The 18,510-nt window shown below is 52.2% G+C and overlaps 1 protein-coding gene across 1 annotated transcript; it reads right to left on the reverse strand.

Annotated features, from left to right (window-relative positions):
* Positions 1-14,380: 14,380 nt before the first annotated feature.
* On the reverse strand, positions 14,381-18,248 carry C1qb (complement C1q B chain). Its single transcript, XM_074081041.1, has 3 exons — positions 18,081-18,248; positions 16,194-16,394; positions 14,381-15,118 (listed from the first exon to the last, which is right to left on the reverse strand). Exons 2-3 carry the CDS (start codon positions 16,369-16,371, stop codon positions 14,544-14,546), a joined length of 753 nt encoding a protein of 250 aa, XP_073937142.1. The 5' UTR covers positions 16,372-16,394; positions 18,081-18,248; the 3' UTR covers positions 14,381-14,543.
* Positions 18,249-18,510: the final 262 nt, after the last annotated feature.

An 18,510-nucleotide genomic window follows, 5' to 3' on the forward strand; every position in this document is an offset into this window, starting at 1 on the left:
TTCATCTTTTCCTGCTCTGGGATCCATCCTGCTCTGCACTCTTTAATACCAACAGGCTATCATTATTGGACGCCTTCTGTATGCCAGGCCTGGAGCAAAAATCTTTGATCAACCATCCCATCAAATCTTAGAACTACGGTCTTCTCAGATCCCCACTTTACAATGGAGGAAGTCAACCGAGGACCTCCAGCCAGGTTGCACACTGAATGACACAGGCTGAGACCAGGATGCCGGGGTGTAGTACGACCAAGACTTTCTCCCATCTGTGACCTGGGGCATCATCTTCTGCCCACCAGCCTCAGTTTCCCCATTGAGAGGTTTGCAGCGAAAAACAGAAATGGTTCTAGAACCACTGGCCTGGAGAAACTCAGCAAACTGCAGTTACATCCATGGATGAGTTGAGATCCAGCTGGGATCACAGCTCTGCTGCTTAGAGTGCAGCTGGGTGACCTTGAGCAAGTGACTTGTAAAACAGTGCTGCAAGGAAGAGCTGGGGTGCTGATGGGGGCCCCACTGTGTGCCTGGCACAGAGGGGAACTTTGATCCCAGCCCCTCCCTCCTCACAGGGCTGTGGGAAGGGAAGGCAAGGGGCAGGCCAGGATTAGCCCTGGGTCTCTCTGCTGGGCGGCCCTTTTAACGTGGTCTCCCCCCAGGGATCAGCCCTGCCCCCTCCCAGGCCCCGGGCCAGGCCTATGTTTGCCGTGGGGATCTGGGCAGTCCAGGCCTGTCTTTCATTCCAGGGCAGCTTTTGCTTGCTTTAGGCAGTGGGGCCTGCAAGGCTCTGCCGGGCTCCCCTGGAGCAGATGGGCCACAGTGGGAAAGGCGAGGCAGCGGAGGTCCTAAGAGGATTGGCGGCCTTTCTTCCCACCCTTTGTGCTGCTCCCAGGGGGCCGCCAGCGCCCAGACCACAAAGGCCGTTTGTTTGGCCGCTTCTGGGGGCGCAGGGGTCACAGCTGACAGCATCAGTACCCTGGTGAGCAGGACACTCAGGGCTTGGAGCACCCAGGCTGGCGGGGGTAGGGGGAGGACAGACACAGGAAGGTAGAGAGCATCTAGAAGGAAGGAGTAGGGACCCTGAGGCAGTCTGCTAGCTGGTACAGGTCTAAAGAGGTCCCATATGCCCTTACTTATCTCAAGGAGTGCCCAAAGCCCAGAGAGGGACTGGGCTTAAGCCATGTCACACAGCAAGTTTGTGGGCGGCCAGAACTCAATCCCAGGGACCCTACACCGAGCAAAACTCACTTCCTTCTTGGAGATGTGGCCCTCTTCCTGTTGTTGAAAGTCAGCAAGCTGAAGTGGGAGAGCCACAGCCACATAGGATAGGGGCATTTGACAGCAGGGTTGAGGTCAAGCTCCAAGGAAGAGGGATCTGGGTGAGGGAGAGGCAAAATCCACTTCACCCATGAGCTTATCAAAAATACAACTGACACTCTGCTGGGGTGGGGCTGGGGGTTAGGGGACACAAAGAAAAATAAGATCAAGTTCTGCCCTGGGGCCTCTGCACTGGGAGGGGGCAGATCTGCATGCAGCTTACCCTTCTCAGCCTCAGCCCCAGTGACAGTGGCTCCTGGTTCTGGGTGACTTCCCGTGCATTCCCATGAGCTTGGCCTCTACCCCTAGATCTCAGTAACACCCCGAACAGCTGTGACCAAAAAAAGTGTCATCAGACACTGTTAAATATCCTCTTGGTGGGGACAAAATCACCCTGGTTGAGGACACTTGCTCTTGACCATAAGACTGGTCATTTGTGCTTTCCTAGGACACAGTTCCTGAGCTGTGGATATGTGCTGGCACTGTTCTGGGGCCTGGGGATATAGCTGTGGGGTTACAGGGGTCAAGTTCATGCCTGTTGCACTTGCCTCTTGGGGAAAAAGTGACAGCCCACAGGGGGCTAAAATAGAGCGGGGTGGAGGGGTGGGAGGGGGGGTTACTGAAGGCTCCTGGAGGAGGTGAGCCAGGCCTAGAAGGATAAGTGGAACAGAGAAGACATACAGAGAAGAGAACATTCCAGGCCAAGTGGCAGAAAGAACAACCTGGATCCATGCCCCGGAGATTCTGTAGGGCCTGCCATGTGTGTGGACAATCTCTAGGGATACAGACAGATCAAGACAGGCCCTTTCTGGCCTGCGGGGGCTCAGAGCATGCCCAGAGGGGTCTGCACCCTTTCTGGAGGCTGCAGAGGGGTCAGGCTTGCTTCTCAGGGGAGTGGGCAGAGAAACAGAACAGAATCTTGAGGTTGAAAGACAGGAGTTGGCAGGCAGGGGAAGGAGGGAGAGGTGCGGACAGGGGAAACAGCTAGCACTGGCTACAGAACCGAGAGTGCCTGAGGCAATGGAGGCCCTGCAAAGAGGAGGCCAGGGCAGGAGCTTAGCAGTTCATCAGAAGAGGGGAGGAAATGAGGCTTGGACAGAGATCCTGGGGAGAGGGGTCAAGCTAAAGAGCCTGGACTTTATTCTGGAGGCACTAGGGAGCCATGGAGGGCATCTGAGCAGGGGAGCATTTTTATTTTAGAAAAATCACTGTGGTTGCAGTGATGAGATTGAGTCAGAGGGCAACTGGACAAAGGGCAGGGGGCAGTTGCAGCTATCAGGAGTGAGATCAGGTTGACAATGCATGTATAGGGCAGGGGACGGATCTCACAGACACCTAGAGGAGGAAGCATTAGAACATGAGTTGGATGTGGGCGGGGGAGGTGGGGAAGGCATCTGGGCAGATTATGGGTGTCTGGCAGTGTAGCCCTAAAACAAGCACCAGATTAGAAGCACCAGATAAAAGAACACGTAGAGAAAGAGATGTCTGTGAAGCTAAGAATACAAATTATTTTTGGAACTTTGCTCTCATGCACCATCTTTAAATATTGATAATGGGCATTTTTAAAAAGCTTTAATGCAATGTGCCAGCACTGTTCTGAGCACTTCCGCTACATTAACGCATGAAGTTCTCAAAACAACCCTCTGGAGGAGATATTTTCTATCACATCCAATTTGTAGATAAAGAAACAGGCACAGAAAGAGTAAGTAACTCCTCCAAAGTCATACAGATAGTGAACAACCAAGCCAGGATTTGAACTCAGACAGTCTGGCTCTGGAGTCTGTGCTATGTGCTAGGCTATACCACCCAAATTAGAGTTTGTTTAGGGGTTGCTTCACTTTGGTTACTATAAAATCCTGTATAGTCCATATGGTCCAAGACCCCCAGGGGATGACTGAAAATGTGGATCATACAGAACCCTACATAGACTATGGGTTTTTGCTACACATACACACCTATGATAAAGTTTAATTTATAAATTAGACAGAGTAAGAGATTAATAATAAGTAATAAAATAGAATAATTATGACAATATACTTTTATAAGGTTCTGTGAATATGGTCTGTCTCTCTTTCTCTCTCTCTCTCAGTCTTCCTCTCTCTCTCTCTCTCTCTCTCTCTCTCTCGTGCTGGGGATTGAACCCAGTGCACTCTGCCACTGAGCTACATTGCCAGCCACTAGCTCTTGAAAGAGTCAAGAAAATATTAATATTTTCAAACCATGGTTGACCATGGGTACTGCAACAACTGGAAGCGAAACCAGAAATGAGAGGGGACGACTCTAATAAAAATCATGGTGGCTCATGCTTGAAATCCCAATATTCGGGAGGCTGAGGCTGGAAAATTAAGAGTTCGAGATCAGCCTGGGCAACATAGTGAAACCCTACCTCAAAAAAAAAAACCCACGGCAATGTATAGGTCATTGATGTAAGGGGAGGGATGATCTTCTGCAGGCACCACGGGGAAACTCATGCTTGGGCAGTGACTACCGCCACCTGGTGGCAGTGCACTCTAAGAGGAGCCATAACAAAGGCCAAACCCAGTTCCTTTCAACTTTGTGAAGCCCTAGCCAGGGTGATAAGGGCTTTCTCTTATAGCCACCACTTTGATGAAAATGTGTCCTCCCTTGATTGGATGGAAAGGACACAAAACTCGCAATGCCCGGGCTGCAGGACGCAAGCACTGAGGATCAGTGGCTGTGGGCACTGGGTTGCAAGGCCCGGTCCAGACTCCCGCCAGTCTCCTAGACGACCAGCACTAGGCATTTTTGAAACAGCTGGTGTGAGCTCAGGGTGGGATGTCACTCTGCAAGCATGGGCTGTACCCATGACCCGACCTTCTAATCCCAGGGTTTAACTGACTTCATTAGCTCCAGGGGGCTGGAGAGAGACACTTCCCCACCATTCTCTGTGAAACCTCCATCCTGGGGGCTCTACAGGAAAACCTGCTTGAAGGTAGGGGACTGGAGATGATGACCCTGGACGTGGACCTTCTCTGACTGGTAAAAGGGCAGGATCTACCCCACCCCCTGCCTGCCTGGGGGCAGCGAGGGAGAACACTGGGTGAAAGCAAAGCATGCTGGGTAGCCTGGCCAGGAGCAAACAGTCCAGCCTCCCACCCCCCACTGTGGTTGCCATGGCAACCAAGGGAGGGCTAGAGGAGGAGAGGAGAGACCACTGCCCCTCAGACAATGGGAACCTATTCCAGGTCACCCTTGGCCCTTATCCTGAGGGGTTAGGGCAATCAGCAGCTCTGGGCTCTTCAGACTGCGGACATTGGAATTTGGGGATACAGTTTTCAGCTCAAGCCCAGCCTGGGGGACCCAAATGGGAATTGCAGTTTCTTCCCTGGGAAATCCTAACCCCACCAGAGTCTCCTTCTTAAGGGGCTTCCGGACCTCCACCAAGACTGACTCATTTTCCGGGGCCCCCTCCAAGAAAGAGTTTGACCTTATGTTGGGAGGGGAGCGGTGGACTCAGGGAGGAGGAGGCCTCTGCTCTGGGGACTAGTCGAATATTTTATGAGTAATTTAATATCTGGAGCAAGAACCACTGAGCAGAGAACCATCGGCTGCCTGGGGCAAGGAGCTGGTCTGGTCCTCATGATGCCGGAGTGAGGATGGGGCTGACAGGGACAAGTCAGGGGGGTCCTGGCAGGGAATGGGGAAGGGGCATGGATACTGAGCTGCACAGTTTAGATGGCTCGAGCACTTTGAACCTGAGAGAGAAAGGGCAGCCATGGGAAACGCCCTGCCTTGCACGCCCAGGGACCTGAGTTTGACTCCTGCACATGTGTGACCTTGGGCTAGTGACTCCATCTGTCTGTGCCTCGGTTTCCTTATCTCTAAAGCAAGAATGACAGCAATAGCATGTGAAACACAGGTCAGAATTCACTGATGAATACAGAGCACTTCCTAGTGCCTGGGACACAGCTGCTGTTAGGGACAGGGCTGATGCCAGCGAAGCTCACAAGGGCCCTTCCTGAGTGTCTCCCATCCAGCTGTGCCCTGGACCATCTTCTCCATCCTGAGAGGGGTCCTGAGGCCTCCTCCCATGTCACACACCCATAGCTGAGTTCCCTTCTCTTCGAAGCTGCTTCAGCCCCCACTCAGGGTTTTTGGGGAGAGCTGCTGTCCAGCCTGGGGCCCATTAGAATCCCAGCTCAGCTTCATTGCAGCCCTGTGACAGGGGCAGATGCTTTATATCTGGGCTTTGGCTCCTCACCCGTGAAAGGTGAGTAACAAATGCCTTCCTCTTTACAAGAGGCTATGCACAGTGACAATCATTCTCTAAAGATAGGAACATGGAGCCAGGTGCTCTCTGTCATTGGTCTTCAAGAGAGTGGCTTTGTCCTCGTCCCAGCTCTGCTTGGCCATTATTTAACCTCCTGCACACAGGCTTCCACACCTGTGAAATGGGTATAATAATATGCCTACTTCATAGCAGTGAACTGAGCTCAGACACACACAGCGTTCAGAACAGAGTCCGGAATGAAGGAGGAGCTTGGTCAATGCTGCAGCCCAGTCTCCTGTTCTGAGATTAAGAAGCTATTTGTGTTCATCCAGGTACTAGCCAGGCCTGCTTAACTTCCATGATCAGATGAGTCAAAGACAGGTTGAAGGTAGTGACCTCAAACCCCAGTCCCACCAAAAAAAAAAAAAAAGAAGAAGAAACCCATCCCTGGCCGCCCCATGCTGCCTTCACCTGGGGCTTAGGCTGGAGTGTGGGGAGCTTGCTCCATGCTCTGGGCTTATTTGGAGGACCTCAACAGCATCAGGGGCCTCTCTGCTGGGGATCTGTCCCTGTGCTAATCCTAGCAGATTAAGCCTTCTTTTTCCCTATCCCAGTTCCAACCACTGTTTTTACTTGGATGTACCTCAGCTAGGTGACCAGAGATCATCCGGTCTGGCTTCGTTTTTACAGAGATTTGGGAAACAGGTTTGAGGGGGGACAGGTGGTTCCTGAAGCCACCCCACAAGTGGACGCTCAGGCCAGGATTGGAGCTTTGGCTCAGTGCTTCTTCTTTTAGCCAGGCTGCCTCTGTGGGCCTATCCATTCCACAGGGATGTGGAGTTCCAGGGATGGGGGAACCAGGTCTTGGATCCTTAGCCAACCAGGGTGGGGGCAAGGGTCAAAGCAGGTCCAGGAGCCCCACAGTCTGAGCACTTTGGGTCCCGTCCACTGCGGCAGCCAACAGAGACCCCAGCTGCTAGGTTGGGCCTCATCACAGGGTCCAGAAGGAAGAGCCCAGCCAGGACAGGGCAAGCCCCTACTTTATGGAAGAGGAAACTGAATGTTGGGGGAAGTCACTTAATTGGGTCACACCGTAAGCCAGGAACTCTGGGACCTGTACTCTTTCATGATACTCTCCCTAGTGACTTTATAGAAGAGACATCCACAAAATATCTTTGTACCCACAGTGTTTGGGCATCTTTTGGTTTTCCTGGTGTGTACTTGACACTACCCTACAAATGCGATATTTCTCTCTCTCTTGCTTGCTTTTTGCTGGGGCTGGCCTTGGACCACGATCTTCCTACCTCTGCCTCTTGAGTAGCCCAATGGATGAGCATGGGCCTATATATGTTTTATTGTTCCCCATTGTATAGATGAGAAAACTGAACCTCTGAGGGGAAAGTGACCCCAGGTCACACATTTACCCAGCCTGCCTAGGGACATACTGGAAAACTCTGTTATCTCTTTTCCACCCTAACCCCACACCCCAAGCCTCCCCACTGCTGGCAGGTCCTGCCCAGTCTTCCACCACCATGACTCTCCTGAGCAAGCCATCAGTGGCTTGAGCTGTAAAAGAAGAAGGAATGAAGACATATTTTCAGGTCTCCTTCTCTGGAAACCAGCTGGGGCCAGGTCCTGGCGAGGCTGACATTTATGTCCTGTCTTTAATCACATTAGCTGACATATTCCAAACAACGCCTGCAGACACCTTGTTAACGAGGGCCCAGCTGTCCTCCCGTGGATACCTGTGCATGCAGGCACCGCTGCCCAGGGGGAGGTGCTGACTCTGAACCAGAGCTGCAGCCCACGTGCCCCTCCACAAACCCAGCTGGTGCCAGGATGGCCGAAACCCAGGCAGGAGGGCAGAAGGAAACATGACCCAGGCATCTAAGCCTCATGATCTCGTTCCACAGATAAGGACGCTAACATTTGCTGAGAACTGCGTCCAGTATGCTGTGGGGTTCTTTACAACAGCCTCTCTGTATTGTGTGCCTACTGTGTGCCACACAGGAGTTTTATTGAATGCCAGCTCGGTTAGCACATGCTGAGATAAGCCAATGTAGCTCCATCTTGCAGCAAAAGACCACAGTTGAGGCGACTGAGTTGTCCAAGGTCACCCGCTGGAGCGTGCCAAAACTGACATGAACTTGGTGGGACTTGGGGTCACTTGGACCTTGAATGTCCCCTAGGTCCCTGTGTGAAAAGCTTGGTTCTAGGGTGGTGCTTCGGGGAGGCAGTGGAGCCTTTGGGAGGCGTGGCCTTCTGAGAGGTCCTTAGTCATTGCAAATTGTGGGACCCGGTCTTCTCCTCTCTCTTTTTGTTCCCTGGCCTTTGATGTTAAGTGGGGCAGCTCTGCCATATTCTCACCACCATTGTCACCAGCATCCTCACCAGAGGCCTACCTAATCACAGATTGGAGCCCCCAAAACCATGAGCCCAAACAAACCTTTTCTCTTAGAAATTTAACTATCTCAGGTATTTCTTTCTAGAGACAGAAAGAGGCTCTTGTGAGAAGGCCAAGGCCCCGGGCACAGTGCCCGACACCTGGCAGGCTCTGGATGCCCTGGACTTTGCTTCCTTCGCCTTCTTTCTGCTGCTGGCTTGTTTGCATTCTCCTGTCCACGGATGCTGTGAGGCAGCTCGAGGGAGGAATATGATGAGGTAGCAGGGTTGAGAAGACTCTGTGAGAACAAGGACCACAGTACAGGAGGCAGAGAGACGGCATGGGAGTGAGGATGGAGGCTCCCAGGAAGCCAAGCTGCCTGAACACCTGGGCACTCAGTCTGGTTCTCAGGCCTCCGCTGTTTGTTGCACTGTGGGGATAAGCCTCAGTTTCCTTGCTTTTGAATGAGGCCATGGGGGAGAGGCTCCAGATCCCCTACACATCCCCAAATCTGTCACTAGGCAGCAAGTCCCCTAGTTCCTAACCAATGGCTAGAGGGGGCCTGAGAATCTGTTTTTGCCCCCAAGCTCACAGGTGAGCCTAATGCAGTTGATCTGGTACACCTCCCTCCTTGTGTGGGACAGTCAGGCTCAGAGAGGGCTAGGAATTTTTGTGAGGTCACACAGTAAGTCAGGTCTCAAGACCAGCTTAGAGCTGGGAGCTCTTGACTTCCTATCTAGGGGGACCTTCTGCTATGCCAGATTTCCTCCCTGAGGGTGTCCCTCCCTTGGTAGGCCCTGCTGGATTGCTTGAACAAGCACCCCCTTTTCTCCTGTGCCTGACCAGCAGGATTGTATATGAGAATGTCTCCTGGATGCGTGCAAAATAAACTCAGCTCAAAGCTTGCTGGGAAATGAGTGAGTGTGTGTGTGTTGTGGGCAGTGGGGTGAAGGCAGGGCCATGTTGTCATAAGAGACCAGAAAGGCAAAGATGTGGAGGAGAGGCAGAGGAGAGGCCTTGGCACCCAGCATCAGGGAAATGGACAGTCCACCATCAGTTCTGTTCTTTCCCTGCCCTTGATCTTGCTCACCAGGCCATCAATGACCCCAGTGACCATCACAGCAGCAATGCCAGCCCTGGGCTGATCACCGAGTGCTCACTGTCCACCAGTTCTGAGCTGCTGGTCATGGTGCACAGATGAGAGAACTGCATTTCCCACAGATCAAAGGCTGAGCTGCTGTCCCTAGCCTGTGCCCCTGGCAGAGGCTCCTACTCAGTGCCTCCTGTCCTCAGCAGCTTGTTAGGGAAGCACCCACTCAGCCCAGCCCAGCCCATGGAGTTAGAATCTGCACTGTAGCAAGAGCCCAGGAGATTTCTTTGTTTTTGAGGCAGGGTCTTGCTATGTATCCCAGGCTGGCCTCAAACTTTGAATCCTCCTGCCTCAGCCTCTTGAGTGCTGGGATTACAGGCAGCACCAGCACAACCAGCTTCCCAGGTGATTTTTGTGCATTATCACAGCACCCCAATTTCCACAGCAACCCACAGCTAATACTTGTGGGGGGACTTTTCTGTGTGGCAAGGGCTTTGCACACAGAACCCCCTGTGACCCTTGTCAGCTTTCTGGGGTGGGTATACTGTCATTCCCATGTTACAGATAAGGAAGCTGTAATCCAGAAAAGCTAAGTAATTAGCCCAAAGGCACACGTCTTGAAAGTAGCAGAGGTGGGATTTGAACCCAGCCTGTCTGAGCCCATGGTCCTTCTGGCTTCTTCCCCTTCCATGCTGCATTTCTCCTCTCATAGAGGTGTCGATGGGCAGAAAGTCCGTGCTCTTTCCTTGTTCCAGGTAACCACTGGACTCCCAGGGGGAGCAGATGGTTCTACTGCTCTTCCTGACCATATACTCAGCTGTCTGGAGGGGGAGGGATCACCTGCATTGGAGCTACCGGGGCTTTTGAGAAAAGTGCAGTCTCCTAGGCTGAGTCTTCCGGAATCAGGACCTCTAGGTGGGAGGGGACAGACCAGTAGGTCTGCAGAGTATTGTGTTTCTCACTATAGTCAGAGACCCAGTGTCTGAGACTATACATGGCAGAGATTGCGACACCCATTTCACAGGAAGGCACCGAGGCTCAGTGAGTTTTTCTGTCCATGACCCGGGTTGGGATGTGGCAGACTGGCCAGCGGGATGAGCATTGGCCCAGGAGCCAGGTCCACAGCATGACAACAAACTGCCTGGAGCTCTGTGTGTCTGTGTGTGTCATGTGTGTGCACGCATGTGTGTATGTACACGTGCACATGTGTATGTGCAGCCTGCTAGCTGAGAGTGGGCTTCACATTTTTAAATGGGTGACAAAATTCAAAAGAAAAACATTTGGTAGCACATAAAAATGATGTAAAATTCAAATTTCAGTGCCCATAAAGATGTACGGGAATGTAGCCGTGCTCATTTATTTCTACAGTCATCCTTCGGGCCCCAAGGGATGAGGTCCAGGACCCCTGCGGACAGCAGAATCCATGGGTGCTCAAGTCCCTGCATGAAATGGCACAGGTACATCATCCTGAGGTTACCTGGAATACCCAATGCCGTGGAAATGCCGCATAAACAGGGAGTAACGGCAGGATGCAAAAGTCTGTACTTGTTCAGCACAGATGCAGATTTTTTTAAATAAAAATTCGAGAATACAGAACTTGTGGGTATGGAGAGCTGGCTGCCTACTTTTTATGATTGTTTTTATGCTATAAAAAAGACTGGAGTAGTTGCAACAGAGATTCTATGGCTTGCAAAACCCAGTATTTCTTTTTTTTTTTTTTTGCTTGGGCGTTGGAGAGCAGTACTGGGGTTTGAACTCAGAGCCTCAAGCTTGCTAGGCAGGTGCTCTACCACTTGAGCCAGGCCTTCAGTTCTTTTTTGCCTTAATTATTTTTCAGATAGGGTCTCATGTTTTTGCCCAGGGCCAGCCTTTCACTATAATCCTCCTACCTATGCCTCCTGTGTAGCGGGATGACAGCTTTAAGCCTTCATACTTGGCTTCATGGTTGCAATGGGGTCTCACTAATTTTTGCCTGGGTTGCCCTCAAACTGTGATTCTCCTTATCTCTGCCTCCTGAATAGCTAAGATTACTTTGCAGAAAAAAAAAATTGGCAACCCCGGCAAGTTTTTTTGTTTTCTTCTGTTTTTTTGTGGTTTTTGTTGTTTTGTTTTAGTTTCACCATGCTGGCAGTGGAACCCAGGGCCTTCCACGAGGTGAATATTCTATCACAGAGCTACACCTGAATCCTCAGCGTGGCACTTCTCAAAAGCCTGTTAAAACAGCTGCTGGCCCCTTCCTGGGTTTCCTGCTTTAGCACGTCTGGGTGGGGCCAGAGAGCCTGTATTTCTAACAAGTTCCTTGGTGATGCTGGCTGGGACCACCCTCGAGGGACACTGGCTTAAGTAACTTGGTTCTTCGAAACTAACTCACAGCCCCACCCTGGAAGCTCACAGCCCATCAAGAGAGTGGACAGGGCTAGGGGAGAGGAGAGGAAGGAGGGAGGACCTCCTAGGTGCCACCTGACCCTGTCCTTCAGACTGTCCTTCTTCTGGTGTCTACTATCCCCCAGTGGCAGTAAGCCTGGAGCTGGTCTGGATACTTAGCCTTCACAGTGCTCTGTGGAAACACATTTCAAAGCCCCTCTCAAGAGGGCACTTCTAGGAATTTAGTCCAAGAAAACAATCAAGGTTACGTACCAGGACATCATCACCACATCATTTATTCATTAGGAGGTAAGATGGGAGACCAGAGGGCAGTCACGCAGCTATAGTCATAGTTGGTGAGGAACCCAGGCAGGATTTGAACTTGAGTCTATCTGATCCACGACCCAGTGCCCTCAGCTGGCCAGCATGGCCCCTGGGGCTCCTGCCAGTCCTCAGAAAGCATCAAACTGCTTTGATCCCAGTGCAATAAGTTACCTGTTGTGGATGTCAGGCAAGTCACCTAACTTCTGGGTCTCTGTGTTCACATCTGTAAAAGGGGAAGATAACTGTGACAGTCACGTGGGGTGTCACAAAGCACTTGGAGCCATGCACTGGAAGAGCAGGGATCATTCTGTGTGTGAAGCCCCACCTCCCTTCATCTTTGCCCTCGTCCCTCCTTTCTGCTCCCAAACTGGCTCAAAGCACCGTGCGTGGATCACTGGGAAGGCCTGTCAGTCAGGACCAATGGGGGATGAAGGTGGAGAGGTCAAGACTGGGCACTGGGGTTGGGAAGTGGCAGGCGGAAGCAACAGCAGGAGCGCCTGATTGCTAAGGTGAGGGCCCCAATGGTGCATCTCCAGGGCACTGCTGTGAATGCAGGTTCCAGCAGCCCTCCTGGTCATTCCCGTGTTCACTAGGATCAGAACTGCTGGATGGGCCTGCCATTTGCTGGGCTCATCTTGACTACATGGAGGGAACCCTTGCCAGGTGGTCCCAGCCCTGTCTTCCTTGGCCCTTGTTGATTGGGCCAGGCATATCCAGGCCACCATTAGCCCGGGATTTCTGCCAGGTCTGGAAGCTAGTGGGAGGGCACAAAAAGGGCAGTGTTGTGAGTCTCGATTGGGGTCTAGGTGAGGCCAGGAGGCAGGGCTAGGGCTGACAGGCAGAGGGTTGGAGAGGTGTCCTTGCAATGAGGTGGGGTGTTCTGCATGTGCCCAACACCAGCAGCCAGCCCATTTGCTGCTCAGGTGGACCCATCTGCAGGGACTCCTGTCAATAACATCTAGGGAAAGGCTAGGGGACTGCCGGGGTGGCGAGAGGGGGAGTTGTACAAGGAATCCCAAGGAGGTGGAGGTGAACATCTTCAGTTTAGCGAGAGCTAAGCTGAGCACCCACCAGTTGTGTGGCTCCGGGCAAATCGCTTGCACTCTCTGAGTGCCAGATTCCTTAGCTATAAAGTGGGGACATAATTAGGTACCTTCTAGGGCTTGTGTTGGGGATTAAATAAGCTAATATACCCAGAACACTACAGAGCACAGTAACTCAGTCATGGTTATTATTATCATTACTGTTTTAAGTTCAAAGGGTGAGCAGACAATTTGTATTGAAAAGCTTGAGCAGTAGGACGAAATATCTCACTCCTGGAGAAACGATATCAGGTTCAAGATTGGGGCAGGTCACCAAGCCCAAGCCTGAGGCTCAGAAGATAGGGCAGAAGCTGTACCCCATGAATAGCATCCTGAGATATGACCAGCCAAACAGGTGGCTGGACCGGTGCTGGGGCCTTACGAGAGGCCAGAATGCTTTAAATCCCTCACACTTCAAAACAGGATTGGTGGAGGGACTTGATGGGTGGAACTAGTAAGGAGGCGCTTAGAGAGCAGGTGCAGGGCTGGGACTCCTAGTCCAGTGGTCTCAACCAATCAGGCACCAGGTACAGGGAGTTGAAATCAGGGTTTCATGCTAGGCAGTTGCTCTACCACTTGAACCACACCACCAGCTCTTTCTGTGTTGGTTATTATTTTTTGGGGGGGGCAGTACTGGAGTTTGAACTCACAGCCTTATGCTTGTTAGGCAGGCACTCTACTGCTTGAGCCACCCGCCAGTCCTTTTTTGTGTTAAGTATTTTTAGAGTCTCATGAACTATTTGCCTGGGCTGGCTTCAAACCATGATCCTCCTGATCTCTGCCTTCTGAGTAGCTAGGATTTACATGAGCCACCAGCACCCAGCTATGTTGGTTATTTTTGAGATAGGGTCTTGTTTTATGCCTGGGCTAGCCTGGACAGAGATCCTCCTATTTGTGCTTCCTGCATAGCTGGGATGACAGGCATGCATCACCATGCCCAGTCATTGGTTGAGGTGGGGGTTCTCTCAAACTTTTTGCCCTGGTTTTCCTCGAAACATATTCCTCCCAATTTCTGCCTCCTGAGTAGCTAAGATTACAGGCTTGAGCCATCGTGGCCAGCACCAGTTCTAAGTGGGGTCCAGAGATGAGGAGGATATGGATCCAGCCTAGATGGGGAGATAGGGTGGGGGGAAGGTTCCTTATCCAAGGTCAGTTAAGACTGGAGGATGACCCCTTGATCTCTGAGTGGCAATATGAAGTTGTAATGCAAAGCCCCTCTAGGGGCTGAGGTAGACATGTTGCCTTCGATGCTGTCCCAGGTCATGGGTGGGTGGATCTGCCCTTGAATCCCAGCTCTGCTGCGGGATTGTTGACAATCCCTTCATGCCTTTGGTCCTCAGTTTCCCTCTCTGTAAGCTGGGTGTGAGACAGCCTGTCTCCAAGGAGGATTACTGAGCTGAAGACAAGGTCTAATAGTTCTTGGAGGAGTGTAGTACCTATTCCCAAGCCACCTCCCACAGTTCCAGTCACCTGTAGGTTTCAGAGGTCATTCATTCGTTCATCCATCCATTCATTCATTACTCAGTCATTCCTTCAACCATCATTGTGGAACCCCTACCATGTGCCAGTCGCTGGGACCCAGAGTTGAACTAGACTTGTTGCTTGGCCTTGAGGAGTTTATTTGCTCAGTAATTCAAAACATTCCCAGAGCTGTGCTCCATGCGTTGGCCAGGCAAGAGGTGGTGTCAGGGATGAAGGGAGTGTTGAGGCAGGGGAGGCGCAGGGTGGCGGTGAATGGGTGTGATTCCACCCAGTGGCTCACGCCTCTACATCCGGGAACAGCAGGAATCCAGAGAAGATGCTGTTGGCGCCCTCGATGCCCAGAAGGGAGTTCTTGTCGGTGGCCTGCAGGAAGACCATCTCCCCCTGCTCCAGCTTGAGCACCACACTGCCCGTGGTGACCTGGAAGGTGTTCTGGGTGTAGTCACAGAAGGTGACCACCTTCTGCATGCGGTCGCGGCCGCGGACGAGGATCACGCACAGGTTCCCCCGGGAGCTGGCATGGTAGGTGAAGTAGTAGAGGCCGGGCACCCTGCAGGTGAACTTGCCGCTGCGTGGTTCGTAGTTGTTGTTCTCATTGGTGATGATGCTTTCGAAGCGGATGGCCTGGTTCTGTCTGAGGGGAATGTTTGTGTTCCTCATGGCAGAGAAGGCTATTTTCTGTGTGGCTTTGTAGTCTCCCGATTCACCCTTGGGACCTGAGAGTCCAGGGGGCCCTGGGGAACCTTTAGGGCCAACGGGGCCTTTAGGGCCAACTTTTCCTGGGTTTCCGGGAATCCCAGGGTCCCCTTTTTCTCCAAATTCACCATGGTCTCCAGCTAGCCCTGGAAGTCCTAGAAGAACCGAGGTAAGAGAAATGAGGAGACTGGAAGCCATGGAGACAAAGGAAAACCTTTGGGTGGGGACCTTGGGCAGGTTCATGTCTCTCTTCCTAACTGTAAAAATGAGGGGATGTCAGAGAGGACCACAGTTTCCTTCCAGCCCAGCTTTCTGACTCTGATGTACATGATGGTAATGGTGAGTGAGACCCATGGGGAAGGGAGCCGTGTGTCCACCCCCAGCAAGGCTCTGGCCCTGGCCTCGTCTCTGACACACACAGCACCCTTTTCCGCCTTAAGCCTAGGTAGGGATAATGAGCTCACGCACATGGGTTGCCCCTCCCCACTCCCACGCCCGCAGTAGACATCTTTAACCAGTCACAGCAGAATCCTTACTTGCCATTCTAGACAGCCACTACCCTTGGATTGCACACCACAGATAAAAACTGTTTTCCACAGAGCAGCAGAGGGCTGTGTCTGAGAACGTGGGCTCTGCAGACAGGTGTGCTTCTTAGTGACATCTGTCATTATTAGTGGTGTCACCTTGACACTAGTCACATCCTCTGAGGCTCTGCTTCCTCGTCTGTGAAATGGACTTGTAAGGATCCAGTGGGATTATGGGGGAAGAGGGGCTGCACCAAACCCCAGGTAAATGAAGAAACTGTGTGTTGCAGAGGGGTTATCACAGAGAGGAGTCTCATTGGACCCCATGACAATTTCACGAAAGAACTATTATCTCTATTTCACAGATGAGGAAATAGTGATCCAGAGGGGTGAAGCCAATCACCCTGCAGGTCAAGTCAAGCCTGGGACTATGTGGCTACCCGGTGTTCTCTGTCTACCTGGTTGGAATGGGGGAGGTTCCCTGTCTGGTCTAAGCCTCAATGTTCACTGGGCTTTCTTAAGGAGCTCAGGATATTTGCTTGACATCATTGTTGCTGTCTGTAAAATGGCAATTAGAACTCCCTCCTGGCAAGGTTACTATATTTGCAAGTGCTTTTGCAATCTCCAAGGCAGGCAACTGGGCCTCAGGAGGCAGGAGATGAGGCCTTGGTCAGTAACCCTGGTGTGTTCCCAAAGCATGCAGTACCTTTCTCTCCCTTTATACCCAGTGTCCCAGGTTGCCCATCAGAGCCAGGTAACCCAGGGATGCCTGGGATGCCAGGGATGGCTGGGGGCCCAGTGCAGCTGCTCTGTGCCCAGGAGGCCTGGAGTAGACTCAGGAGCAGTGGCAGCAGCACTGAGATGTCACCCCACTGGGTCTTCATCACGGAACTGTCTCAGCTGCCTCCTGCAGGACAGAAGATGTGGCATGTTACTACCATGATGACTCCTGGCACTCATTAATCCATCTCTTTGTCCATCTGTTCATCCATTTATCTATTCATCCATCTATCCATTCATGCATTCGTCTCCCTTCCTTCCTTCCTTCCACCTTTCCATCCATCCATCCATCCCCCATCCATTCACATGTGCACAGATTGCCTCCCTTCCACCAGACACACAAGTCCTGGGGATACAGTGATGACCAAGACCCCTTGAGGTTCCCAGCCCTCAGGAAAAAGACAATAAACATGCAAGTAGATACAAATAGTTGAAGTCTATAATTGGTGCAATGGAAGATGGGAAAGGGTACCCAGAGATTGGGACTGGGCTGGGGTTGGCTAGTTTTGGGAGGGAAGTTCTTCCACCAGGAAGGTGTCCACAGGGGACAGTGATGTTTAGGCTGAGACCTGAAGGTTCAGAAAGAGCTGAGGCATGAATGTTCCAGGAGGGAGCAATGGTGGGATGAAGGCCCTGAGGTAGGACAGTAGTTAGAAGGCTGAGGTTCAACAAGGGAGGCTGGTGTGGCCCGAGGGGAGTGGGGGGTCAAGTGAGTGAAGGTGAGCTTGCAAGGGGCAGAGGCCGATATGAATGCTGGATTCTGTTCCACGTGTCCTCGTTCACCAGTTCTTCTGAATTCAGGGTGTGTATAGGCAGCAGCCACTCACCATCCTTCAATGTGGCTGTGTGGTAGAAGCCATTATTTGTATACCAAAGAGGACACTGAGGTTCAGGGAGGCCAGGCCACTTGCTAGGGGACATGTAGTAAGGAATGGAGTCAATGTCTCTGCCATCTCTGCTGGCAGAATATTCTCGGGTTCCTTGGTGGACTGTGGCTCTGGTGGGAGGGCAGGGTGGCCCCTCCTTAATCCTGGGGAACCAGGAAGAAGGCTGTGGGCTGTTTGGAGCAGGTCAGGCTGGCCAGCATCCCATGGCATTAACTCTTCTAAGGAAAAGGCCCTTAGTCCATCTAGCCCAACCCGTCACCTGTTCTTTTTCTCTTTTTAAACCTCAGGCAGCATTCAGATTACATAAATGAACCAGTTAAAGCGAACATTTTAGCATGTCTCATGCATTTGCAGTGGTGTCCAACCTCTGTCTAGTTCCAAAACATTTTCTTCACCCCAAGAATGGTGAATTGGTCCAGGACTAACAAGCAGCGAGCCACAGGTCCACCTGCACATCAAAGGCTGTCGAGCTTCTCAGCTGACTCAAAACAAGAGAGACCAGGTGCTGGGAACCGCAGGGCTGTGTGGAGGGACCTGGGTTATCAAGCCCTCTTTTGCCTCGGGCTCACTAACATGTTTGGAGCCAAGAGTGCACTGAACTTGGTCTCCTTTAGGGCTTTGCTGCACCTCTGAAAGGCTTTGTTCTCCCTAGAGGAGTCTTGAGCACAGAGAGGTTAGGTAACTTGTCTGACATGACCAGCATATAAGAGGCAGAAGTGGGACTCAGCTCAAGTCTCTGTGGCCCCAAAGCCCTTATGCCAGAGGCTCCAGGGAGGCTGCTCACCCATCCCTGGGTCTAGGGTTACTGCAGACTCCCCAGCTCACCCTTAGACCCTAATTCCAGTGCAGGGGATGCAAGCCTGCACCTTGGGAGTCACCACAGTCCACCACATTGCTCCACCCCAGGCTCTGAGCCCCATCCTCACCTGGGGACGTGGTGTCCTGTGATACCGCTGGGCTGGGCAGCAGTGGGACCAGGAGCTGGGAGTCTGCTGTTCTCTGTCCAAAGCGGAAGTTCTGTTCCCCCTGGGGCGGGAAGGGCCACACCCTACTGGTCCCTTCCCGTGGGCCCAGCGGGCTGGCTGGCCTCTCCGTCATCCCACTGTCTCCCCATCCTGCTGTCTTCAGGCAGTTTCAGATCCCATTTCTGCCACCCCCCTGGGGGTTGGGGGAGATTCCTGTAAATGGATGGCAGGTGGCCAGTTTGGTTTTGCAGACTCAGCAGCTGTGGGGAGAACAGGCTGTCCTGGGGGGTTGGCTTGCCTGCCAGTGCTCTCGTGATCTTTCTCAGGGACCTGTGTTCCTCGACGGAGGATGACGATGTGGCTAGCCCTGTGCCTGTGCTGCATTGAGAGT

Source organism: Castor canadensis, chromosome 7 (genome assembly GCF_047511655.1).
Source record: "Castor canadensis chromosome 7, mCasCan1.hap1v2, whole genome shotgun sequence".
Taxonomy (NCBI): domain Eukaryota; kingdom Metazoa; phylum Chordata; class Mammalia; order Rodentia; family Castoridae; genus Castor; species Castor canadensis.